The 26,187-nt window shown below is 41.1% G+C and overlaps 1 protein-coding gene across 4 annotated transcripts in view; it reads left to right on the forward strand.

Annotated features, from left to right (window-relative positions):
- Positions 1-2,699: 2,699 nt before the first annotated feature.
- Positions 2,700-26,187, forward strand: part of EIF4B (eukaryotic translation initiation factor 4B) — a 32,542-nt gene continuing 9,054 nt past the window's right edge. For 2 of the 4 annotated variants that reach the window (XM_059403193.1, XM_059403194.1), the window contains exons 1-8: positions 2,700-2,836; positions 10,881-11,018; positions 12,073-12,281; positions 15,745-15,861; positions 17,723-17,777; positions 18,274-18,408; positions 23,951-24,088; positions 24,191-24,364. In XM_059403193.1, the coding sequence (XP_059259176.1) occupies positions 2,824-2,836; positions 10,881-11,018; positions 12,073-12,281; positions 15,745-15,861; positions 17,723-17,777; positions 18,274-18,408; positions 23,951-24,088; positions 24,191-24,364 (979 nt within the window). In that variant the 5' untranslated portion in view covers positions 2,700-2,823. The remainder of the gene's footprint in view (positions 2,837-10,880; positions 11,019-12,072; positions 12,282-15,744; positions 15,862-17,722; positions 17,778-18,273; positions 18,409-23,950; positions 24,089-24,190; positions 24,365-26,187) is intronic. The other 2 variants (XM_059403195.1, XM_059403196.1) reach the window with 1 other exon arrangement.

Raw genomic sequence — 26,187 nt, forward strand, 5'->3', positions numbered from 1 at the left:
AATAACATTCCCTTTTAGTGATCCAAACCAGAAGAAATACATAATCTCCAGCCTTACTCCAGTCCTACTGCATTGCAATCTAACTTTCAACAAATTCCCCAGGTGATAAGCAAATTCACTGAAACATAACAAGTACTGGACTAGTACATATCCCAAACCTAATAAGGCCAAAACAGAGCCTATATACCTCTCCAAACCTGCCCCACCTCAGGCTTGGCCATCTAAGTAAACGGTATCATCCAGGTGTTCATGCCAAAAACATGGAGTCATCTTTGATAGTTCCCTCTCCTGTGCCCTTTACCAATTACCAAATTTAATTCCAAAATATATCTGCATCTGTCTCTTTCCATCCCTACACTCACATCTAAGCCACCATCTTCTCACATCAGAATTACAGCAGCCAGGGGCACCTGGGTGGCTCAATGGGTTAAGTCTCTGTCTTTGGCTCAGGTCATGATCTCAGGGTCCTGGGATCGAGCCCCACATCAGGCTCTATGCTCAGCGGGGAGCCTGCTTCCTCCTCACTCTCTGTCTGCCTCTCTAACTACTTGTGATCTCTCACTTTCTATGTCAAATAAATAAAATCTTAAAAAAAAAAAAAAAGAATTACAACAGCCAGACCAGCTTATCCAGTAGGTATAGGAGGCTGAGCTCCTCCATAACTTAAGGGCCCTCAAAAACATTTTAGTTTAAAATTATAATAAAAAAACAAATGTTTAGGTCAAACAATATTTTACTGTATAATATTAATATATTGGCCAGCAATCATAAAGTACAATTTTAATGATGAATATTTACATAAATATACACTGATGTATCCACCACCTACATCAAGACACTAAGTAATCCTTTTCAGAATTTTATTTCAAGTCATGACAGAAAATTGCATACTTCTATTGCGTAAATTTGCATAAAATCCTTCCACGCTTTCCCAACCCATCTGAAATAAAATCCAAACTCCTAAACCTGGTTTACAAAGCCTCACACGTTCTAACTCCTAACTATCTCTCAAACTTCCATCTTGTACCACCCTCCTCCTCCCTTACCACGCCCCAGCTACCAGCTTTAAAATCCTCAATTTGGGCCACCTGGGTGGCTCAGTGGGTTAAGCCTCTGCCTTCAGCTCGGATCATGATCTCAGGGTCCCGCATCGGGCTCTCTGCTCATCGGGGAGCTTGCTTCCCCCTCTCTCTCTGCCTGCATGTAATCTCTCTCTGTCAAATAAATAAATAAAATCTTTTCTTTTTTTTTAATCCTCAACTTGTCAAGGTGGTCTTGTCCTGGAGCTTATGACCCAGGTATGCATCTTCTGCCTTTTCCTAAAGCTCTTCCTAAAGATGTTCACAGGACTGGCAATTTGTAATCCAGACCCGCTATTCTTTCTTTAAAAGATTTTCTTTATTTGACAGAGAAAAATAGAGCGGGGGGGGGGCCCACAAGAAGGGTGAGTGGCAGGCAGAGGGAGAGGGAGAAGCAGACTCCCTGCTGAACAGGGAGCCTGACCTGAGGCTCCATGCCAGGACCCTGAGATCATGACCTGAGCAGAAGACAGACTCTTAACCAAGGGACTGAGCCAGCCAGGCGGCCCTCTGGATGTTTCTAAATGTCACTTCTTCAGAGCCTTTCCCTGACCAGGTAGCCTAAAGTTGCACCCAATCATCTTTTAATCAAAGCGCCTTAATTACCTGCAGAGTGCTTATCATCTCTAATATTCATTCACTGCTCATCGTCTGTCTTTCCCTAACTGTACTATAACGTCCTTCGGAGTTTTGTTTTCTGTCGTATTTTAAAATGCCAATAACAGTGCCTGACACATGGTAGGCGCTCAATGAAAATTTTCGTTAAAAAAACATACTAATACAGTATATGACAAATAATATGTAATAGAATGTAGCATAAGGTAGGGGAAGCATGAATAACACTTGGCTGTGAAATCCTAAGCGCGGGGATCTTACTGAAGGTAGTCGATGAAATGAAGGACTCATTGAGCTACAAGTTCATGGAAATTAAGTGTTCGATATTTGTTACTTCCTTATTCCTTCTAAACATGCCGAATTAAAATCATCCTTAGGGGCGCCTGGGTGGCTCAGTGGGTTAAGCCGCTGCCTTCGGCTCAGGTCATGATCTCAGGGTCCTGGGATCGAATCCCGCATCGGGCTCTCTGCTCAGTGGAGAGGCTGCTTCCTCCTCTCTCTCTCTGCCTGCCTCTCTGCCTACTTGTGATCTCCCTCTGTCAAATAAATAAATAAAATCTTTTAAAAATAAATAAATAAATAAAAATAAAATCATCCTTAGGTAAGATTGGGCTTGTTTTCCTTCAACAGAAATCGACTTAAAAAAAAATCTCAAATGAACCACATACGTCTTCACGCGTGGAAAATCAAAAGAAAAGAAACTTAGAATCTTCCCTCTCATAAAATGAATTGCGGGACGCCTACTCCTGATTCCAGCCCACCTCCATTCCGCCCCAGACTACTGGAACCTGCAGGCCTGGCCCCGCCCCTTCCGTTTACTGCACCGGCAGGAAGTTAGCCGATCGTGAAACCCGCCCCCTCGTCCGCGCGTAGCCCTTCGTAAAGCGTGAGGGATTTCGCGACAGCCCAGGCCCCACCCCTTTCGCCACATGTCGCGCAAGTCTTCCCATCCGACGCCGCGCCACCTCCTCGCGCTGCTTTACGAACCTAGAGCAGCGCCGCTCCGCCTCCTGTCTCCCTCCTCACCTCCCCGCCCCCTCTCAGTTTCGCATCTCCTAGCCCGACGCTCCCGCTATAATCACGTGATTGCCTCATCCGGGTCCTTTGCGTTCTCTCTCCCTCTCCCAACATGGCGGCCTCAGGTGAGTGAGCGGCCGAGCGCGGCCAAGGACCAGGCTCATCAGCCACTCTCCGAGCCTGATCCACTGATACCCTGGAGTCGGGGAGAGGGCGGCACCGCTTTCCTTCGGGCTTTGGTGCTGCGGCAGGCTGGCGGCTTGGCCATGTTAGGTTATCGCCTCGGGATGTTTGGGGGGAGGGGAAGGACACCTTCCCCTCCCCCTCACACCCTTTTCACCCCGTCAGCGCGAGGTTGGAGCGGGGAGTAATGATGGACTCTGGCTTGAGTTGGAGTGATGAGGCGCTGAAAGATCTGCGGGAGGCGTGAGGCCTTCTCATAGACGTGAAGCACTGTGCCCGCGTGGAGGAAGGAAGGAGGCGGTTGGCGCGCGGACGGGTGCACAGTAGAATACGTCTCCCAGGCGCGAGGCCGTTGCGGACAGGAGTGGGGGCAGGGGAATAAAGGGGGGGGGGGGGGGTGGAACACGGGGGGGGGGGGGGGGGGGGGGGGGGGGGAGCGACGACGCGCCTGCGCGGTAGCAGAGACAAGGGTAGCGGAGACCAGCGCGCCTTAAAAGCACGCGCGAGGGCCCAGATGGGAAGGTTTTGCGCGCATGTATTGCTTTCCCTATGTCCTTCCACTTTCTGCTCTTACCGTTTTAGAGTGGGGCCCGGCCCCTATATTCTTCCAAGGGTGAAAGTGTTAGGTTTGGAGGTTGAAGCTGCTGGAGTTAGGTGGGGGTGGGGAACCCAGTGTGGTGCGCCCACGTGTTGGAGGAGAGAAAGCAAGGATGGAGACCTAGATTTCCTGTAGGCCTTTTTTTTTTTTTTTAATTCAATCAGTATTTAAATCAATCAGTTTACTGAGCGCAGACAAGGGTAGGCGTGGTTCTAGGTGTTGGGGTTGGATAAAACGGTGAACAAGATCAGAACTCTTGACAGCTTCCATTTTGGTTTATTTTGATAGCTCCGATAGTAGAGTTACTTTTTTTTTTTTTTTTTTAATAACTGCACAACTGGGGAGTGCTTTTTAAAATAATACTAGTGAATAGAGTTGGGGGGTTTTTAGACGACTTTGGAGTCGAGAATATCCGTGTCCTACAGGTCAGCTTGCGTTTCTCAAGGACTTGGCATTGGACTTTGGAACATTTTCAGCATCCGTTTATTCTAGTTTAGGGGGTGATAGTTTCTCTCTCATGATCATGCATTCTACAAAACAGTGCTTGAACCTTTGCTATCTGTAGACACTTACTTCTCATCAAGAATTTATTTACTGTGTTACATAGAAGACGAAAAATTATGTATGTTCTTGAAGAACGTTGGAGGAGTTGAGGTGCATTTGAACATGATGCCTTTCATTGGTGTGGCTCTTGACAGTTGACCAGGCTCTTGTGTGTATGTTGTCTCAGTTGATCCTCTGAGATAATGTAGGCAGATGGTGGTATCTCCCAGATGAGAAAGATGAAATTAATTTGTCCAAGGTCACATGGCTGCAGGTAGCAGAGCAAGGTCAAAATCTTTGAGACTGCTGACTGCCCTCCACTATCAACTTGGAAATAACAAGGTTGGCTTCCATGTTATCATGTGTAGGGTACTTATTAGGCCTGGATTTGCCTCTTGACGGCTTAGTGCCATAATTTAGTGAAAAGCCTACATTCCCTTTTCACTATAATTTGTGGAATTTTTAAGGGTAGAAGACACTTCGGTGGTCTCTGCCCATCATTTTACAGAACTGAGTGAAACCAGGACTGGTTAAAGGGATTTGCTTGATGTCCCCTTCTCCTGCTCTTCCACATTTACTCTACCCACTTTGAGCCCCTCATCTCTTTTCTTTAATTTGGTTCCATAAGTCTTAGCATTGTAGTATATGTAAGGGACACTGATAGTACTAGAGTACAAGGTTACATCTGACAGTCTGCCTTTGATGAATTTGGGATTTATCAAACTTCTTTTCCCATTTAAATCTTTTCCAATCTCATTGATTTTGTTCAATGGCTAATATTCCCAGATTTGGCTGTGTTAATGAGACTATAAAATTCTTCATATATTTTCAAATACTTTTTCTTTTTTTTTTAAGATTTTATTTATTTATTTGATAGAGATCACAAGTAGGGAGAGAGGGAGGGGGAAGCAGGCTCCCCGCCGAGCAGAGAGCCCGACACTGGGCTCCATCCCAGGACCCTGGGATCATGACCTGAGCCAAAGGCAGAGGCTTTAACCCACTGAGCCACCCAGGCGCCCCTATTTGATGGTGCCCAGTATCTTGTTGAAAGTTGATCTTACATTTTCTCGGTGAAAATATATGATAGAACTTAACAATACTCTTGTAAATGAAACTGAAAAATTCTTTGCAGCAATACCAGTATCCAGTTGACCCATTACTGATTTTCAAGAAATCAAAGTGTCCCAGAGCAGGTTACTGAACTGCTTACTTATAGGGAATCAAATGTCTTTGATACAGGTTAACATTTTTTTTAGACAAATGCTTTCAAATTGGAAAATAGTGCTGGTATGCACAGAAGGCTTTTCATTTGCATAGTGCTTCAAAATGTCATATGTGGCATCTCGTTTGGTTATTTTCATGGGAAGAGGACAGTATCCAACAGTTGGTTTCATACAGTGCCGGTCCTTACAGTTTAAAAGAGTTTTATTATATGCTTTTCACATAGTTTCCCCTGCTACCCAGAAGTAGAACATACTGGTTTTTTGCTTTGTTTTTTAAAGATTTTATTTATTTATTTACTTACTTAAAAAGAGAGCATGGGTGGGGGAGGGTCAGAGGGAGAAGCAGGCTCCCTGCCGATGTGGGATTCCATCCTGGGATTCCAGGATCATGACCTGAGCTGAAGGCAGTCACTTAACCAACTGAGCCACCCAGGTACCCCCCCCCCCCAAGTGCATATTTCTAAGTATGTGTATGCACACTTACAAGTACCCACACCAGAGTCCATTTTGAATTTTTATAGCTCTTTTACCGAGAAGCTCCCAAGTACTTTTTGTAGTGGTTAGCATAATGTGTGTTGGGTGCTTGTTTTATATTTTTTAAGTAAATGAACAAATTGAGTATGGAATGGTAAGGGGAAGGCAGTATGGCCTTTTTTTTCCAATTGTGTCAATTTGAAGAAGTTGGGTCATGGAACTAAACTGGTGGGTCGAGGTGTTGGAGCATATTCTGACTTGGTTTTCATTCTCCACTGTGCTCAACTGTAGCACACTAAACAGTGAGACCTGTTGACACCATGGTATTGCATTGTATGAAACCTCATGGCTTGGCTCTAAGGAGCAGCATAGGGGTGCCTGGGTTGCTCAGTCGGTTAAGCATCTGCCTTTGCCTCAGGTCAGGGTCCCAGGGTCCTGAGATTGAGCCCCACATCGGGCTCTCCGCTAAACGAAGAGCCTGCTTCTCCTTCTCCCTCTGCCTGCCCCTCTGCCTACTTGTGCTCTCTCTCTGTCTCTCTGTCAAATAAATTTTTAAGAATCTTTTTAAAAGGCGGGTGGCAGCATAATTAGTTTAGTTCTAGGCACTTTGGTTGGGCTCATTGTATTTATACAGACCATATTGTTTTCTTAAGGAAATATTTGTTGATCATGAATTCATTTTTAATTATGGAGGATTTGGCAGGATTCACTTTCCAGAAAGAAATGTCTTGCCCCATTAGAAGTCATTTTTTCTGCCACCCCCCCCATCTGTTTCTTTGTATTTACCTATTCTGAACATTTCATATAAATGAAATCATATAGCATGTGGACTTTGTAACTAGCTTCTTTCATTTAACATTTTTTTCAGGGTTCATCCATGTTACGGAATGTATGGGTGCTCAGTTCCTTTTTATTGGAAAATCTATTGTATGGACATCTACATTTTATTTATCCATTCATCATTTGATGGAAATTTGGGTTGTTTCCAGTTTTTGCCTATTATGAATAATGCTGCTGCAGTCATGTACAGGTTTTTAGGATACTTTCCAACTTCCTAGCCTGTAGATACTAACATTCAGAAGAATTGGTGATCCTGTAAAATAAGTGGGACTTAGTTTAGCAAGATGTAAAATGAAGAAACTTAAGTTTTGACACAGCCCCCTCTGATTGTTAAGAGTTTTGTGAATTTTCCTTCCTAAATAAGAAATAATAGCTAAAGATACAGAAGTAGGGATGCATTGTACAAATAAGCTTTATTGCTAATAGTGCTTTAAGATGTCCTTTTGAGGGACACAACACCTGGGTGACTCAGCCCATTAAGCGTCTGCCTTTGGCTCAGGTCGTGATCCTAGAGTACTGGGATTGAGCCCCACTTCAGGTTCCCTGCTCAGCAGGAAGTCTGCTTCTCCCTCTGACCCCTCCACCTCTTGTGCTCTCTCTCTCAAATAAATAAATAAATAAATTTTTTTTTCTTTTTTTTTTTTTTAAGTGTCCTGGGGCGCCTGGGTGGTCCAGTCCTTAAGTGTTTGCCTTTGGGTCAGGTCATGATCCCAGAGTCCTGGGATCCAGCCCTGCATGGGACTCCCTCCTCAGCAGAGAGCCTGCCACTCCCTCTCTCACTCCCCCTGCTTGTGTTCCCTCTCGCTATGTCTCTGTCAAATAAATAAACAAAATCTTAAAAAAAAAAAAAAGTTCTTTTGAAATTAAGATCTAATAGCCAGTCAGTAGATTTTGTCACTTCAGTATCTGACAGTTGGTGCTTTTATTGCTAATACAGTACAGTGGTAACAGGGAAACGTTCTAAGAAAACTAAATGAATCCTCTAATCTTTATATACTGCAGCCTGTTAAGTCCTAAAGACTCAGTTTATTGCAGCCACTTCCAGTAGTGTGCTTTATATAGGGCTAACATCCCTTTTTATTTGTCCTTTTATGTTTTGATGTGAAGCCACCACTTAAACCAGTGGTTCTCAACCAGGAGACAATTTTGTCTCACCCACAGAGGAGTCACTTACAGTATCTGAAGGCATTTTTGGTTGTCACAGCAGGGTGAGGGTTTTGGTACTGGCTGGAAATGTTGTTAAACTTCCTACAGTGCACAGGACAGCGCCTGCACAACAAAGAATGACCCAGCCTAACATGTCAATGGTGCAGAAGTTGAGAAACTATAAATAAAGAGTTAAGCTGGTGTTAGTTGCAAAAAACCCAGTTTATTAAGGACACAGGTGTTTTGTCTCTTGTTTAAGGACTTGTAGACTTAAAAGTTTTTGAAAATGCTATCTTTTAAGCTCTTATTTAACCTATACGAGTATATAAAAAGCTTCACAAATACCTGGTACTTGTTCAGTAAGTTGCAGTAGTAACTAAATCAGAGGATTTAAAATTCCTGGGATATGTGTGTGTTTTCCCTTAGTCCATGTGGTTTTGACCTTAAATAATTGAGACATTTACCGTTTGTTACATGAAGTGGTTGGTTAAACTTTTCAACCAATTCACATCAGATTTAAAGGAAATTAAGAGTTGGACCAGTTAGATCATGTGGCAAGGAATTGATAAACCTGGAACATTAAACAATGCTTTCCTTAATCCACAGAAGACTGTTGAAATCCTAAACATGTAATGGGCCTAGACTCTAGAGCAGCAAAGGGCATGGAGGATTTAGATAACATCATTTCTCAGTTATTCAAGTAAAAATAGAGTGGAACAAACACTGGCATCCACTTTAGTTTACTGATTTTATTTTCTAAGGGCTAGTTAGTTCCTTTAAATACATTTCTTTTTGTACTAAGTTACTGCTGCTGCTAGATTTTAAAAAATGTAAAAGTTACAGATCTTGTGAAAGAATTTTATCTTTAAATGAAGATCATCCATCATCCAGTGATTTCTCAGAATTTTTGGAGGAGACGGCAACAGAATCAGAGGAGAAATGAAGATACGTGTTTTAAAAAGACATTCTGAACAAACGGTGCTTTAGTGCCTTTTTTTGTTGTTGTTATGATGTTTAGTTCATTATTTTGAAACTTCCAGTAACATTAGAGAGGAAATTTTGTTGGTCAAGAGTCCGGGGTTTAAAAAAAAAAATTAAGGGATACAATTTGAGAAACCCTGATCTAGAAAGTTGGTATAAGCCAAAAATCAGACCAAAGACAGGTTAATTCCAGATTCTGCTCTTTTTGGTAATAGATACTAATGTAGGACGAAGGGGGTGGGGATGCCTTAATCGAACTATTATTTTTATGTTAAACTTGACCTCATTGTATGGACTAGCCATCAGTTCTGTTTTTATTTCCCTGGTGACTAAACAGATCAATAATTGGGTATTAGCTTTGGATACTAGATTAAGCTCCATGAGGGTAAGGATCTCTTGCTGGCATCATATTAGTCCCCATCACGTTGAATTAGAGGATGTGGAAAAGGTGAAAAGAAGCCTGTACACTGTGCGCATTCAACCTCAGAGGCTGGCTCTATGTCTTGTTTGTGTTCGCTTATTAAATTTCTCCTAGGTCTTTGCATATAAGCTAGGGGCAGTATCAGTGCTGTAGGATCCAACCTCTGTATTACTGCTTTCTTTCAAAGCATAGAATAGATCCAAAGTATAACCTGGTTAATCAGAATTTCAGAGCAGGACTGGTAAGAAGTCACTTAAAAGAATTAAGAAAACTACGTTCAGTACCATCTTTTCTCTGTATTATTGCAGTCAAGTTCATCTGGTCACCTCATTGAGACCATATGCTCCAGGTCTTAGTGTGTTCATTAACATTCATAGCAAGCAGGTCATCTTTATTTCTAGAAAGTTGGGTGTTTTGTTGTTTGTTTAAAGTGGGGAGGACAGAGGGAAAGAGAGATTACCTGCCGAGTGCAGAGCCCCAAGATGAGGAGCTCAGTCCCCCCACCTGGAGATGATAACCTGAGCAGAAATCAGGAGTTGGCCACTTATTGGACTGAGCCACCCAGTCCATGAAAGTTGGATTTTAAAAGAAAAGGTCCTGGTGAGAGAGGAACCTTCAGTTAAATGCTTGCATCATGTTACAAATTCTTAGTCTTCTTGGGTTGAAAATTAGATGAGAATTGGAACATGGAGGAGAAACTCAGGATTATAAAAGCCACAAAACTGGTCTTTGTTACAGCAAAGCTGCTTGCTTTTTTCTTATGATGTAGGGGCTGCTCTCAGGAGCAAGTTTTAGAACCTCAGTTATTCCTTTCAGCTCTTCTGCTATAGCTGCTAACTAGAGCCATGTCAGAAAAAGTCCTGAGAACTAGATAATTAAAGAGCCGAGGTCAGTCCGCTAGAGAGAGCCATTTGGAAATGTGTAAAGCTTTCATAACCATAGAAAACCTTCATATATGTTGGTTCTTAAGGTCTCTTATGTTTTCCCTTCCATACCCTATCTCCTTTTCATGTGTGGTGTTAGGGTAGGGAAGGAGAGAATTTTTTTCCATAGAGAGCAGGAAGAGCCAGCTCTATGTAGAGTCTTATTGTGTGAACACTTTGAAATGACAGTAACACAGTTTACTATGGTTATGATACCCCCCTTCTCCCATAGAACTAATAACAAGCTTAGAGGCTGGGACTCCTGTGGGAAGAGCTCTAGATTTGGTATCCAAAACCCTGGGTTTAATTCTAGCTCTGCTATCTAATATCTTTGTAACTGTAGGCTAGTCCTTTAACCTCTCTGAGACTTAGTTTTCTTTTCTGTAAATTGATAGTAATGATTCCTGCCTCATGTGGTCATTTTACAATCCTCATAAATGCCAAAAAGAATGTTATTAGGGATGGGAGTTTTGTTTTAGTTCTTTGTATACAAGGAGTAATGGATATAGTCACCTGTCTTAAACACAAGTAGTTACTAAATAAAAAATTTCCCATGATATATGAGTGAATATAGTTGAAATTAAAAAGTTGACCCCCACCCGAGTCTTAATGTTGAAATCTTTCTAGACCCTTTCCCATGCATAAAAATTTATTTTATCAGTTTTCATTGGGTTTTCTTGCTGTGCCAGGATGTTGTGCTTTGTCCTTATTTATATCTGTGTAATATACCATCACATCCTTTGGTGGCCCTTTATGTTGCTTTCTTTAACAGTAGTGCACTGTACAACTCTTTAATACCCAATTAATGACAATGTTTCTTTTGCCTTTTCGAAACAGCAAAAAAGAAGAATAAGAAGGGGAAAACTATCTCCCTAACAGACTTTCTGGCTGAGGATGGAGGGACTGGGGGAGGAAGCACCTATGTCCCCAAACCAGTCAGCTGGGCTGATGAAACAGATGACCTGGAAGGAGATGGTAATTTTTCCCCCCATCATGCTTGGAGTTTTCCTTCTTTTCGAGGCCAAACCCATTCCATAGTAATGGTTCACACTTGTAATCTGAAAGGAACTTACTTATTTTATAGAACACCGAGTCTTATATTTGTATATTCCATAGAATTTTTAGGTTTAAGCTATAAGTTTATGATTAGGGACTGAAGTGATTCAGGAGAGCTTAGTACCTGTTCTGGCTCTTATTAACAGGCTTTTTTCAAGGTATTAATTTAACCCTCATTTTCATTTCAAAAGTGGAAGACTAGATTACTAAAATTCTATGACATCCTGATACATGTAATCTATGAGCTGTTTATGTTCAGAATCAAAGGATAATTTGTTCTGGGAGCTATTTTGTAGGAAGTCATAGACAAAAATGGTCTGAGGAATGGGACAGAAATGAGCTTTATTTGCTTTGTTTCATTTTTAAGAGGAGGATAAACCATTAAGAAAACACTGTCCACCTAAAAAGTTAGGAATGTGAGAGTTGTCAGCAGTGTTTAAATCTATTTGGACTGCAAGGGTTTGAGTCCTGCCTCTACTAAGATCATCATCTACTTCTCTGTCATCTTTGTGATCTTGGGCAAGTTATTGAATATTCCTGAAATCTGCATTTCTGTTTCTGTACAGTGGGAACAGTCTCACAGGGTTAGGGAAGAGATAAGATGGAATATAATGAATATAAAATACCTGGCTCATCCTAACATTCCATAAGTACTTGATACTTTTCTTTTTCTTTGCTGCATAAGGAATGAGAGTTACCATGATACTGTTAATAAAAGCCTGGGCCTTTAAAGGCCTCAAAATACTTCAAAACCAAGAGACAGTGAATATTGAGTCTTTTTGCATTGTTAACCTTATTCTGACATTTCAGAAGCACTTTCTCTTTGATAAAAAAGGGACTTAACCAAGGGCACTTTACAGTTCTTTCCTGATGTAGCTTATTTAATCCTTGGCAGTTAGCATGAGTTCTCTTAGTCTATACCAGCGGTAAGGGAACTTTGCTCTAATTTCTTCTGTTCACTTTCCTATCCTAGTTTCAACCACTTGGCACAGTAATGATGACGACGTGTATAGGGCACCTCCAATTGACCGTTCTATCCTGCCCACTGCTCCACGGGCTGCTCGGGAACCCAATATCGACCGGAGCCGTCTTCCGAAATCGCCACCCTATACTGCTTTTCTAGGGAACCTGCCCTATGATGTGACAGAAGAATCCATTAAGGAATTCTTTAGAGGATTAAATGTAAGTATAAAGGGTTAAGGCAATTAACTAGACATGGAGAATGACTAGATATTAACTAGACATGGAGAGAGAGATACTGGTTGTGACTATCTCTGAATTTCTAAGCTAGGAAAGAGTCTGAGATTGAATCTAGATGTGGAAGAAACGGGTGTTTAGGCCCTTTGAGAATGTTCTTGTCCCACACTCTTTTTTAGATTTTATCTGTTTGTTTGTCAGAGAGAGAGCACACAAGCAGGGGGAGCAGGAGGCAGAGGGAGAAACGGACCCCTGTAAGTGATAGACCCAGGAGCACCTGCCTGGCTCAGTCAGTGGAGCAGTGGACCCTGAGACCCTGATCTTAGGATCATGAATTTCAGCCCCACATTAGGCATATAGATTACTCAAAAAGTAATAATAATACTAATAACCCTGTTAGGTTGTAAGGCAGAAAGTTTGTCTGAACTCAATTCTGTTAATGACACTCAGGTTTATATCAAAATCAACTTTTTAATTTTAAATATGAATATGTTTAACTGGAAAATGTATAATTTATACAAACAAGAGTGTGCTGAAATGTATTAAAGGTTCTGTGAGCTTGGTGCCACATATAGTGGAATTCACAGTGTTTATAAGCATGCTTAAAAAGCTTAAGGGAGGATGTTTGGAATGCTGATCTAGAAGATTCCAGAAAGATGGAAAAGTGAGTATACAGGTCCTCAGGAGAAGTCCTTTTTCCAAACTTTGATTTAAAATAATACTTAGGACATGGGGTGCCTGGGTGGCTCAGTCCATTAAGCATCTGTCTTCAGGAGCACCTGGGTGGATCAGTCATTAAGCAGCTGCCTTCGGTTCAGGTCATGATCCTAGGGTCCTGGGATCAAGCCCCACCTCAGCCTTCCTCGCTAGTGGGAAGCCTGCTTCTCCCTCTCCCACTCCCCCTGCTTGTGTTCCCTCTCCCACTGTCTGTCTCTGTCAAATAAATAAATAAAATCTTTTAAAAAAATAAAAATAAAAGCATCTGTCTTCAGCTCAGCTCATGATCCCAGGGCCCTGGGATTGAGCCCTGCATTGGGCTCGCAGCTCGGCAATGAGTCTGCTTCTCCCTCTCCCTCCGCCTGCTGCTCCCCTATTTATGCTCACTCTCTGTCAAATAAATAAATAAAATCTTTTTTAAAAATAAATAGAAATACTTAGGACACCTGGCTGGCTCAGTCAGTAGAGCATGTGACTTTTGATCTTGGGTTGTAAATTCAAGCCCTGCACTGGGGGTAGGAATTACTTAAAAAACAAAATCTTAAAGAAAGTTACTTAAGACTTGAAAAATCAGAATGAGTCACAATTTCCAGTCCTTTTGGGTTTTCTCTAGAGTTTTAGCCAGTGGGAGCACATTAAATAGTACATTTCCTTGGAGTGCCTGGCTGGCTCAATCAGTAGAGCATGTGACTCTTGATCTCAGGGTGGTGAGTTCGAGCCCCATATTGGGAGTAGAGTTTACCACCACCCACCCCCCCTTTAAAAAGTGTGTTTCCTTTAAAGATCTGCTGTCTCCTTCAGTCTTACTTTGTTTTTTACTCCGTAGAGTCTATTCTCTGCACTGGGCTACCAACTTATGGGTGGCTTTTTTGGTGGTGGTTTTGTTGTGTGTTTTCTGTTTTGTTTTGTTTTTACTATTTTTTAAGTATCTCAGCACCCAGTGTGGGGTTCAGACTCAACCCTGAGATCAAGAGTAACATGCTCAGGGTGCCTCGGTGGTTCAGTCAGTTGAGCATCTGACTCTTGGTTCCAGCTGGGGCCGCGATCTCATGGGTTTTGGGATTGAGCCCTGTGTCAGGCTCTGTGCTCAACAGGAAGTCTGCTTGAAGATTCTCTCCCTCTGCCTATGCCCTGGCGTGAATGCTGCTCTCTTTCTCTCTCGGTTTCTCTCCAAAATAAATAAAATCTTTAAAAAAAAGTCCTACTGACTGAGTGAGCCAGGCACCCCACAATGTGATTATTTTTTGACTGCCGCCTATAAATGTCCTCTCTGTACGAATTTGTAGTAGAACTAGAAGGCTGACCTGTTTTTGATTTCACTTTCTTGGCCTCTTCTGTATAGTGTTGAATAACCTCTGGCCCACTCAGGCTTCTCACTGTTAATGCTCTAGAATTGGTCTGGAGCTACTTCTCCTGTGGCATTTTCTTTTCCTGCTCTATTGACGAGCTGGCTTAAACTATAATTTAAAAGAGGCTATAACAAAATCTGTGTCTTGGGAGACAGAGAAAAGTATAACATCAGTGCTGCAGAAGAATATAACTTGAATACATGCAGAACCGAAGGATTGAAGTAAAAGGGTAAGAAAATATATGGAAGCCATCAAAAAGCTGGCCAGAAAATAGCTAAAAGTATTTGGAAGGTCCTAAAATTGGAAATGAAGAGTACATGCCTGTTGTAAATAATAAATACAAATTAGGGCCAGGGAAAGTTTTTTTATGAAACTTGAAGGAGTCCTGCAAACCTATTAGAAAACACAGGGTAACTTCAAAACCAGGTTAGAGTAAATTTTTTTCTGTGCTTTAAGACTAAGAGTTCACCAGTTTGCCGTCTTAGAACTCAACAGAAGAGGTAGGCCTGGTAGGGGTTTACAATCCAGGTTTGATTCAGCCAAGCTATTGTTAATATATGAAGATAGTAACATTTCTCAGGTAAGGTCTCCAAGAAGTAAACAGCCTAGAAACCTGGCAGAAATGGAGTTGAATTTCTGAAATAGAATTGGAAATAATGTATTAAAACCAACTGTAAGGGGGCGCCTGGGTGGCTCAGTGGGTTAAGCCTCTGCCTTCAGCTCAGGTCATGAAATCAAGGTCCTGGGATCGAGCCCCGCATCAGGTTCTCTGCTCAGCAAGGGAGCCTGCTCCCCCTGCCCACCTGCCTCTCTGCCTGCTTGTGATCTCTCTTTCTCTCCGTCCAATAAATAAATAAAATCCTTAAAAAAAAATAAAACCAGCTATAATACAGGCATAAGGAGATTACTAAAATGAACTGATTCTGGAATGGATAGTTGATTTTTATTGAAAACTAAAAACTTGACTTGCAGAATGAGGCAAAAGTCAGGGATGCAAGAACTACCCTGAACTCAGGTTCATTTTTGTTTGTTTTTTGGGTTTTTTTGAGGGTTAAATTCATATTATTCAAATGGGAAAGTTTCAGTGGCTTAACAGTGAAGTCTGTCTTCTGTCCCTTTGCACCAGTTTTCCTGGAGACAACCAGGTTCTTGTGGTTTGTTTTTTGTTTTAAGTAGGCTCTAGGCCCAGTGTGGAGCATGTTGTGGGACTTAAACTCACTACTCTGAGATTAAGAGTCAAGCGCTTAATGGACTCAGCCATCCAGACGTCCCAGTTCTTTCGTGTTCAGAGAAATTCACTGCATATGCAGTGGTTGGGGGGCGGCGGGGAGACAGATGAACAGGATCACTCAATTGGGAAATATGTTTCTTTACTCCTTCAGATCAGTGCAGTGCGTTTACCTCGTGAACCCAGCAATCCAGAGAGGTTGAAAGGTTTTGGTTACGCTGAGTTTGAGGACCTGGATTCTTTGCTCAGTGCCCTGAGCCTCAACGAAGAGGTAAAGAAAAGAAAAGAAGGTGGGGAGTTAGAGGGGTGCGAGCTAACCAGTCTTAACATTTATCAATATATTTTTGGTTGGGTTGCTAACTATTTCAAAGATTGTCATAATATGTACAAAGAAAAGCACAGTGTAACAGCTGACATTCAAAAATCTAGCAGGTCTCATTTTGCTTTAGCAAATTCAGTAGGCTCCAATAACTCAGGGAGGTACTCTGGTGGAAAATAATGGAAGAAACCCACCATAACCAAGTCTTTATTAAGCTCTCGTTCATTTGTTCACAGCTTTGTCTCAACTCTCATGGCTTTGGCTTTTTAAAATAATCTGACCGGGTCAAAGCAAATAGAAAAATGATATTAATCAGTTTAGTGTTAAAGGCATTATCTGGTTTTCAGAGAAGTTAATAGTGTTTTTGATAATTTTAAGAGAGTTTGGAAACATTTCTCAGTTGAATGTCATTTGTAATACATTTTCCTAGGAATCTTCCTGCAGGAAAATGATGATCAACATTTAGTACTTCTGCTTTTTAACATTGCCCATAGATGTTTTTCTGTCCAGACACACAAGAGATTAGTAGGAAGAGGATATTGAGCTATTAATACATGAGGGGGATACAGGGATTAAATCTGACTAATTAAAGTTATTTGAGTAATTTGTGCCATGCAGTGATCCTTAAGCTAGCCCAAGCAGGATATTTTAAAAAGATTTAATTACCTTAGTTACGGAAGTTTCTAGTGTAAGACCTGCTTTTGTGTTTTGTTTTGTTTTTTAACCTCTAGTGACTAAAAATCAAACTAATTGTATCTGGGAAGGAAAGGGGCTTTTTTTTTTTTTCCTCTTTTAATTCCAGAAACCCCTTAACTTTCTTGAGAAGGCAATTTCCAGGGCCATTTGTGCCAAAACTCTATGGTCAAATCTGACATTTGACAAGATTGAAATCAGTATTCCTCCTTTCTCATAATTGAGTACAACCATATAATCTGAAGTAAATTACAAAAATGAAATACATGAAAAGCTTAAAGTTGTCCCAAAGTTTTTTCTTCTCAGATCATTTTCAGGTTTTATTAACCTTACTAATTTTTAATATTAGTCTGGATAAAGGGAAGACTACCATACAGTTTTATTATTTGAAGTTTGCTGAATTGTCTATTAGGTAAATGCTGTCACGGTCCAGACTTAGGAGTTACTTTGTTTCTAGAGATTGCATCATAGTGGCATTTAATATAATTCCGGGTGTTTTCAACTAAAACTGGCTGTTATCCTTCTTCAGCTGTAGATTCTACTGTGAAATGAGGAAAAATCAGCAGTAGAATTAATTGGGTTCAAAATGTATAAATAATGATGTGGGAAGGGGAAGTCAGAGGGTGTTCTGGAGGAACTGATTTATCCAAAAGTAATAGTGAGTGGAAGAACTTGAGATAATAGAGACCATGCTTGTTGCACCTTTGCTGTGCATAGTAGGAGCTCCACAAATGTCTGTATGAATCATTGTTCTGGACCCAAATATGCCTTTTATTAGCTAGTTGCCCGGGAATTATTTTTAGTTTATTACACTTGATAAATTGCTTTTGATAGTTAGAAGGCATATTTTGTGAAATATAGCTTTATAAAAACAGTAAGATAATTGATGTGATGTTGATATAAGCCCAATTTAAATTTGTTAATTCTAAGGGATTATTTCAGTTTTCAAGTCTTTATAAAGGGTTCTTTAGCCAACAAATTGGAGTGTTGGCTAGATTACAGTGTTTTTCCTTTATCTTCCTTCCCCCAGTGCTTCTGCTATGCCCAGACGTTCAAGGTCACTCATGGGATTTGTGCATAATGGGGCAAAAGGTTGGTTAATGTGGTCCTATGCTCTCAGTCTCTAGGTAACAGGAGAATTCGAGTGGACGTTGCTGATCAAGCACAGGATAAAGGTAAGAAAGCTGATAGAAATCTTACTCTTTTGTTTTGGTCCTGAGATGACAAAGCAGAGGCACTCCTTCCCAGAAAATTTTCATAGCATTGGAGAGTGGTAGGCCCTCCTGAAACAAGAGCACTAGTTCTCAACTAAGGGTGATTTTGCCCCACAGGGGGCATTTATCAGTGTGTGGAGACATCTAGTGTTACCAGAACTGGGGAGTGCAGCTGACCCCTTCTGGGTAGAATCCTGCGGTCGATCGTAGGACATGCATAGGACAACTCCCCACAGCGAAGAATGATCTGCCCAGAATATTGATAGTATTGAAGAGGGGAAACCCTGATTGATCCAGGTGAGCATGAATACGTAATAAATAGATGAGGTGAACCTAGCAGAAGAAGAAGGGCCTGATTCATTTATCCAGTCTGTCGGGGATGGGGTCTGGGTGTGTGAGAAATACTAGGCAGAAGTTTTTGTGCGCTAACTTGTGGTTTTTAAATTTATATCTATAGACAGAGATGATCGTTCTTTTGGCCGAGATAGAAATCGGGATTCTGACAAAACGGATACAGACTGGAGGGCGCGTCCTGCCACAGACAGCTTCGATGACTACCCGCCGAGGAGAGGTGATGATAGCTTTGGAGACAGTAAGTTCATTTTTATCAAGTGAGTTTCTTCTGTGTTCTGAGGACTTTGTAATAGGATATTACTTTTATACGCACTTTTATCAAGTGAGTTTCTTCTCTGTTCTGGGGACTTTGTAATAGGATAAGTATATGAATGTAAATGACCACGTAAGTATAAAGGGAGGGAGCAGTATACCCCCCCCCCAAGTTTTTTTTTTTTTAAGGATTTTATTTATTTATTTGACAGACAGAGATAAGTAGGCAGAGAGGGAGGGAGGAAGCAGGCTCCCTGCTGAGCAGAGAGCCCGATGTGGGGCTTGATCCCAGGACCCTGAGACCATGACCTGAGCTGAAGGCAGAGGCTTTAATCCACTGAGCCACCCAGGCACACACACCCCCCACGCAAAATCTTATAATACCCAGAGGAATTGATAGAGGCAAAAGAATTTATTTTTAATTTATTTTTTATTGTCAGCATAACAGTATTCATTATTTTTGCATCACACCCAGTGCTCCATGCAAGGCAAAAGAATTTGATAAATTTATAATTGTTTTTTTTTTTTAAGTACTCTTAAGTTTGTGGGGTTTTTTTTGGTTGTTTTTTTTTTTAAGATTTTGTTTATTTATTTGACAGACAGAGATCACAAGCAGGCAGAGAGAAAGGAAGCAGGCTCCCTGCTGAGCAGAGAGCCCCATGTGGGGCTCTATCGCAGGACCCTGAGATCATGACCTGAGCCAAAGGCAGAGGCTTTAACTCACTGAGCCATCCAGGCACCCCAGATTTATAATTTAAAAAAAAAAAAACTTGCCAGATAAAGAACAAATCAAGATTTCTCTCTCTTTTGAGAAACATTTGTTTAGGGACACCATCGTGGCTCAATCAGTTAACCTTCAACTCTTGGTTTTAGCTCAGGTCATGATCTCAGGGTCATGAGATCCAGCATCTTGCTAGGGTCCATGCTGGGCATGGAGCCTGCTTAAGATTGTCTCTCTACCTCTGTGCTCCTCCAAAAAATAATAATAAAATAAATAAAAATAGGAACAATTGTTCACAAACCCAACTGACCTTATAAAGAAAGGAACAAAAGTTCAGCAAGATTGCTGGGTTAAGGGGCACTTGGGTGGCTCAGTGGGTTAAGCCTCTGCCTTCGGCTCAGGTCATGATCTCAGAGTCCTGGGATCGAGCCCCCATCGGGCTCTCTGCTCAGCAGGGAGCCTGCTTCCCCCTTTTGCTGCCTACCTCTCTGGCTACTTGTGATCTCTCTCTCTCTCTCTCTCTCTCTGTCAAATAAATAAAAACTTTAAAAAAAAAAAGAAAGAAAAGAAAAAAAAAAGATTTCTGGGTCAGTGGGGCGGGGCGCCTGGGTGGCTCAGTCGTTAAGCATCTGCCTTTGGCTCAGGTCATGATCCCAGGGTCCTGGGTCAAGCCCTGCATTGGGGTCCCTGCTCTGCAGGAAGCCTGCTTTTCCCTCTCCCACCCCCACTGCTTGTGTTCCCTCTCTCACTGTATATCTCTCTGTCAAATAAATAAATAAAATCTTTAAAAAAAAAAAAAGATTGCTGGGTTAAGAGCATTGTACAAAAAGATGGGTTGCATTATTAGCCAGCCAACAGTTAAAATGGAATTTTTAAATATACCTTTTAAAATAATAGAAAATTCATTCACCTCAAAAATAATAAATGTCAGGCACCTGGGTGGTTCAGTCATTAAGCATCTGCCTTTGGCCAGAGTCCTGGGATCAAGCCACAAGTCGGGTTCCTTGCTCGGCGGGGAACCTGCTTCTCCCTCTCTGCTCCCCCTGCTTGTGCTCTCCTGTGTTGTCTCTATTAAATAAATAAGTAATCAATCAGTCAATCAAAAAGAAGAAGAAGAATGTCTACCATGTGCCAGATAGTGTTCTAAGCTCAGGCTCAGCGGGGAGCCTGCTTCTCCCTCTCTGCTCCCCCTGCTTGTGCTCTCCTGTGTTGTCTCTGTCAAATAAATAAATAGATAGATAGATAAATAAATAAATAAATAAAATCTTCAAAAAGAAGAATAATAATAAATGTCTACCATGTGCCAGATAGTGTTCTAAGCTCAGGATATAGCGGTGAACAAAACAGACAAAATTTGTACCCTCATTGGACATTGTTTATACTGGGGGAAAGAAATGGTACTCAAATAAATCAACTATAATTTAGAGAAAGGAGAAGGGAAATAGAGAATGTCCTTAGGTAAGTGTTGGGGTGAATCCACAACTTCTACATATACCACCTAAATCCAACAAAAGATAGACAAAACTTTCATGGGGAAAATCGGCAACTTTATTGAAATATGTGAAGAAAGACCACTAATGCAGTAAATAAATGACAAACTTTTCCGTATAATAAAATATAGTATACACATAATGATCTGGATGAAATTCAAAACCTATAATGTTGAGGGGAAATGGCAAAATTGTGTAAAAATTTGAGAACTGTCATACAGTGTTAATATGTAAATTGTAAGAACGTATGCGTAGTAATGTAACTAACCACCACCATCAGTTTGGGTGAGGGTAAAGGGAGCCCTTTATCTATATTTGTAACCTGCTACTTTTAAATTTAAAAACTGAAGTAAACATGGCAAGCTGTTGGCATCTCCCAAACCTAATAAGTACAGGTACAAAAGTCTGTTACAGTTGATTCTGTTCTTCCTTGTGTGTTAGAAATATTTTTATAAGTAAAAAGAAAAAGAACAACCTCAGTTCATAAGTATTTTAATTTTGTGAGACATTTTGTGAGGTGTGTACCAGATAAAATTGAGGAAGCAACAAGAGATAGAATTCTGTTTTTGAAGAGTCCTCCCTAACCTAAGAAGATGTCAGAGAAGGAAGAAGGAATCAAGTTTATATCTGGTTTTTCAGTCAAGATTGTGTGACCAGGCAAAGTCTTGGGGAGAACTACCTTTCATGTCAACATTTATGCAAGAGGTTCTGTTGTTAACAGGAAGAAATGACTTTTTTTTTTTTTTTTAAGATTTTATTTATTTATTTGTCAGAGAGAGAGCGAGCGAGAGCGAGCATAGGCAGACAGAGTGGAAGGCAGAGTCAGAGGGAGAAGCAGACTCCCTGCGGAGCAAGGAGCCCAATGTGGGACTCGATCCCAGGACGCCGGGATCATGACCTGAGCCGAAGGCAGCTGCTTAACCAACTGAGCCACCCAGGCGTCCCAAGAAGAAATGACTCTTGAAAGAGAAAGCAGTCAGACCAAGGGTCCTGTTTTGAATTAAAGAACAGGACTATTTTCTCAACCTTGAGCTTGGGTAGGGAGTCTGGGTGGCTCAGTTGCATTGGGAGTCTGCCTTCCACTCCGGTCATGATCCAAGGGTTCTAGGATCAACCCCCATGTGGGGCTTCCTGCTCAGTGGGGAGCTTGCTTCTCCCTCTCCTCCCTCTGTTGCTCTCCCTGCTTGTGCTCACACTGTCTCTCTGTCAAATAAATAAATAAAATTAAAAACAACAAAAAAAGAAACCTTGAACTTGGAGCAAGCAGGATGGATAACAAAGAGTGAATGTGAATTACAAAGCTGCCAAGTTTGTAAGGCTAGGTGATGGCCCCTACGTCAGCTCTGCCAAGTTTTCAGAGACTCCTGTTCTAGGCATTAGGCCCATAAAAGATTCGGGGGGTGGGGGTAGTTAACTAAATGTTACTGTAAAAATCTCAGCAAACATTCGTATGTTTCCTGGCCAACTGTTTCAGTGAGAGCAAGCTTATTATCTAAGTAAGTGTATAGTTCATCTGCCTCTAGAAATCAGATTCGGATTTCAAAATAAACACAAGGCTGATTCTTGGTTTTTGAATTCTGTTTTAGATTCTCTCCTTTGTATAATTGTTTTGCCAACATTAGCATGTCCTTTAACTTAAAATTTAAGCTAACAGGGAATGTAGACAAAATGATAATCATTTCCAAAATTAAGTCATTGTTTTAAAGGAAGTAGTAGTAAAATTAAAATCCTTGTTTGGTCTGCATGCATAAATTATTAAACTCAAAATATTGTTAAGGTTTTTCTGTTTGTTTTAATTGATTCATGTTTGGGAATTGAGATTTTTTTTTTTCATGTAAAAATAGGGATTACAGCTTTCTCAGAAAACTGGAAGATCTAGCACGTTAGCCAAAGCTAATTAGCCCCCACCTCCTTTTATAAATGCCTTACATTGTGTAGTTTGCCACCTGAGCTCTACAACAGTCTTAAACAAATTTCTGGTATTTGGGCACCTATGATACTGTTACTCATGTATGTGTTAAAATACAGTTTTCAAGTGTCATGAACACGTACAGTCAGTCCTTTTCTTGTTCCATTTTTAATGGTTGCTTTGTACGGATGCCCCCTGATTTATTTAATCCATAGGTTGTGCACTCAACACCTTCAGTATCACAAACAACATTGCAGGGGCACCTGGATGGCTCAGTCTGTTAAGCGTCTGCTTTCGGCTTAGGTCATGATCTCAGGGTCCCGGATCAAACCCACATCGGGCTCCCTGCTCACTGGGAAGTCTGCTTCTCACTCTTCCTTTACCCTCCACTCGTGTATATGCATGTGCTCTCTCTCCCTCTCTCTCAAATAAATAAATAAAATTTTTTTAAAGAAATATTGCAGTGAGCCTCCTTATACATGTGTCTTCATAATATTCCCAGTTGTTTTCTCAGGATAAATCCCTAGAAATTGAATTGTTGGCCCAGAGAATATACGTGATTTTAAAGCTGTTAGTGTATATTTCTGGAATAATTTTCAGAGTGGTTGTGCTATTTTAGACTCCACAGCAGCAAAGGAATCGACTTATTCCCCTAAACTTTGCCAACATCAGAGGTACCTCTTATTTTTAGTCTTCACCATTTTGGTGGTGGGAAACAGCCTGTTAATAAGTTTCTCTTCCTTAGGTGATAGCCAATTAATCTGCTGTCCTGTGTCGTACATATTTTTCCCATTTTGTTTGCCTCTCAGCTTTGGGGTTTGTGTGTTTTCTTATGCTAACTTTTTAAGTGGTCTTTGATTCTTTAGAACCAACCAGAAAAGATAGATTCCACCTATCTTCTAGTGTATTTAAGTCTTTAATGCTGGAAATCCATTATGAGATATATAGAGATTTTTCTCTTTCTTAATTCCTAAAATTATTAGCTTGGCAATGTTTATTGAATGATCAGAGAATATTTTTTAAATCAAATACTAAAAAAACTTATTTCAGTTTACATTTTCCCACTTTGGATTTAAGGTTTAAAAAAAAAATTTTTTTTTAACATTTTACATATTTATGTGTGCAGAGGGGGAGTGGCAGGCTGTGGTGGGGAAGTAGACTCCCCACTGAGCCAGGAATCTGATGCAGGACTGGATCCCAGGACCCTGGGATCATGACCTGAGCCAAAAGCAAACACTTAATCAACTGAGCCACCCAGGCATCCCATAAAGTGATTTACTTTCATGAAAATAAGCATAGTAGTGACTGAACTCATGAAATCAAATTGACTTCATGGGCTCTCAAGCTTCTTCCTATTAATGGTGTCAAAGAAAAGGGAATGACATTACCTTGTCTTTTTTCTCTCTAGAGTATCGAGATCGTTATGATTCAGATCGATACCGCGATGGGTATCGGGATGGGTATCGTGATGGCCCACGCCGAGATATGGATCGATACGGGGGCCGGGATCGCTATGATGACCGAGGCAGCAGAGACTACGACAGAGGTCATTACAAAACACAGCCAAGTGAAATTGCTGTCTTTCAAGAACCCCTTTCTTGCCTTTTTCCCTCCAGTGTGATGATCATAATTTGGAATATATTTACAGGCTACGATTCCAGGATAGGCAGTGGCAGAAGAGCATTTGGTAGTGGGTACCGTAGGGATGACGACTACAGAGGAGGCGGGGACCGCTATGAAGACAGATACGACAGACGAGACGATCGGTCATGGAGCTCCAGAGATGATTACTCTCGGGATGACTATAGGCGTGATGATAGAGGTAATCATTTCTTTTGCTTACTAATAGAGCAGACTACCGGAGAAACTGATTAGAAAATTATCAGTTATGTCTCAAACCCCTTAAGTGGGTTTTAGAAACAGGATGGGATTTATATGTTATAAAAGGTGTGGCAGAGCACAGCAAAAAGACCACAGGACAAAGGTGACCTAATGGAGATAGAGCAAAGTCGAGTTCTTCTAAGTTGCCTTAGCATAGAGATTTTTCAGTTAAAATTGATGGAATATACAGACGAGAAAAGGAGAACATTTGCCACATGGTCTCCTAGGCAGTGATTGGCACAGCAGGATTAAAAACTGAATGTTGGTGATTTCGGTGCCATTACTCCACAGTCATTGTTAATTAACGGTGAGGTGTCAGCATACCTCTTCTTAAATTAAGTCCCTCGTGTTTTAACATTTATAGAAAACTATTGTGTTACAAACCTCCAAAAGTATCAATAAATGGCTGATACTTGCATCTGACTTCATTAGTATCATCCAAAAACTAAGATGTCTGACCCAGTTTTTCTCTTCAATTATTTTTAGCAGCGTGCCTAGCCTTAACATCTCAATGTTAGCCCTATGCACCAAGTTTTTTTTTTTTTTAATAAAACTTCAATTTATTTTTAAAGCATTGCTGTCATTGCTGTTAGCAGTTTCTCTCTTCCCATGCTGCATCCTAGAAATACTAACACTGAGCATTTACTCTGCACCAGCAGTGAGCTAAGTGCTCTCACAGGTATCACAGTCTTTTTTTAGATTTTATTTATTTATTTGAGAGGGAGAGGGAGCACAAGCAGGGGAAGGGGCAGAGGAAGAAGAAGAAACATATGTTCCCCACTGAGCAGGGAGCCCTATTTGGGGCTCCATCCCAGGACCCCAGGATCATGACCCAAGCTGAAGGCGGACACTTGACTGACTGAGCCACCAAGGTGCCCCACAGATACTATACAGTCTTGAGAATTCTATCTGGTATAGATAATGTTTTTCCTTCCCACTTTACTAGAGAGAAAAGTGGAGTTCTGGGTGTGGACTTTGAGTCTCCTTGACTTGTGACCTTTTCCTCTCTCACATCATTCTTTCCTCCCTCAGTAACTGCACACCTCATCTCTCTTTTCCAGTGATCCTGCCCTGCGCCTCCTCTGTGATCTGCCCCCTCAGCTCCAGAGTCACTGCCACTGTTTTATTCAGACCTCATTGCTATACCCACATTACTGGCAAATTTCCCTGACTGTCTTCACACTAGCACAGATTGTCTTTTGAGAACAAGAGCTAATTAGATTATTTTGCTCCTATTCTCCACGGCCTGAAAGATAGCCATTTGTCTGTGCCCCCGACATACAGGGGTCTTCACTCTTCTGCCTACAGTTTACGTCTTTAGTGCTACCTACCATTAGGTGCTTGCTAAGTTTTCTAGACTTTAAGGAGTTCCCATTTTGAAGCCTTCACAAGCTTCTCCAAACAGCCCCAGTCTAAGAACTTCCAGGGGGCATAAATCTGTTCTGTAGAGCTTAGCATACTGTGTTCTTTTTTTTTTTATTCTGATCCTCCCATTAAATTGTGCTCCTTGCAGGCAGGAACTAAAAACTACCCAACTGTCATATATCTGGCCTTAGCGCAGTATTTGTAATGTAGGTGCTCGTCATTTTTTGAGTAGCTAAAACAAACAGAAATTATCTGAGGAAGAAAAAAAGACGTTATGTGTACTATAGTGGGAGGAACATAGAGTTGGTTTGACAATACAGATTTCATCCTTTGGTCTTCCAAATATTAGGTGTATGGCTTAAATGAGTTACTCTTTCTTTTTTTTTTTTTTTTTTTTTT

Source organism: Mustela nigripes, chromosome 6, assembly GCF_022355385.1.
Source record: "Mustela nigripes isolate SB6536 chromosome 6, MUSNIG.SB6536, whole genome shotgun sequence".
Classification (NCBI taxonomy): domain Eukaryota; kingdom Metazoa; phylum Chordata; class Mammalia; order Carnivora; family Mustelidae; genus Mustela; species Mustela nigripes.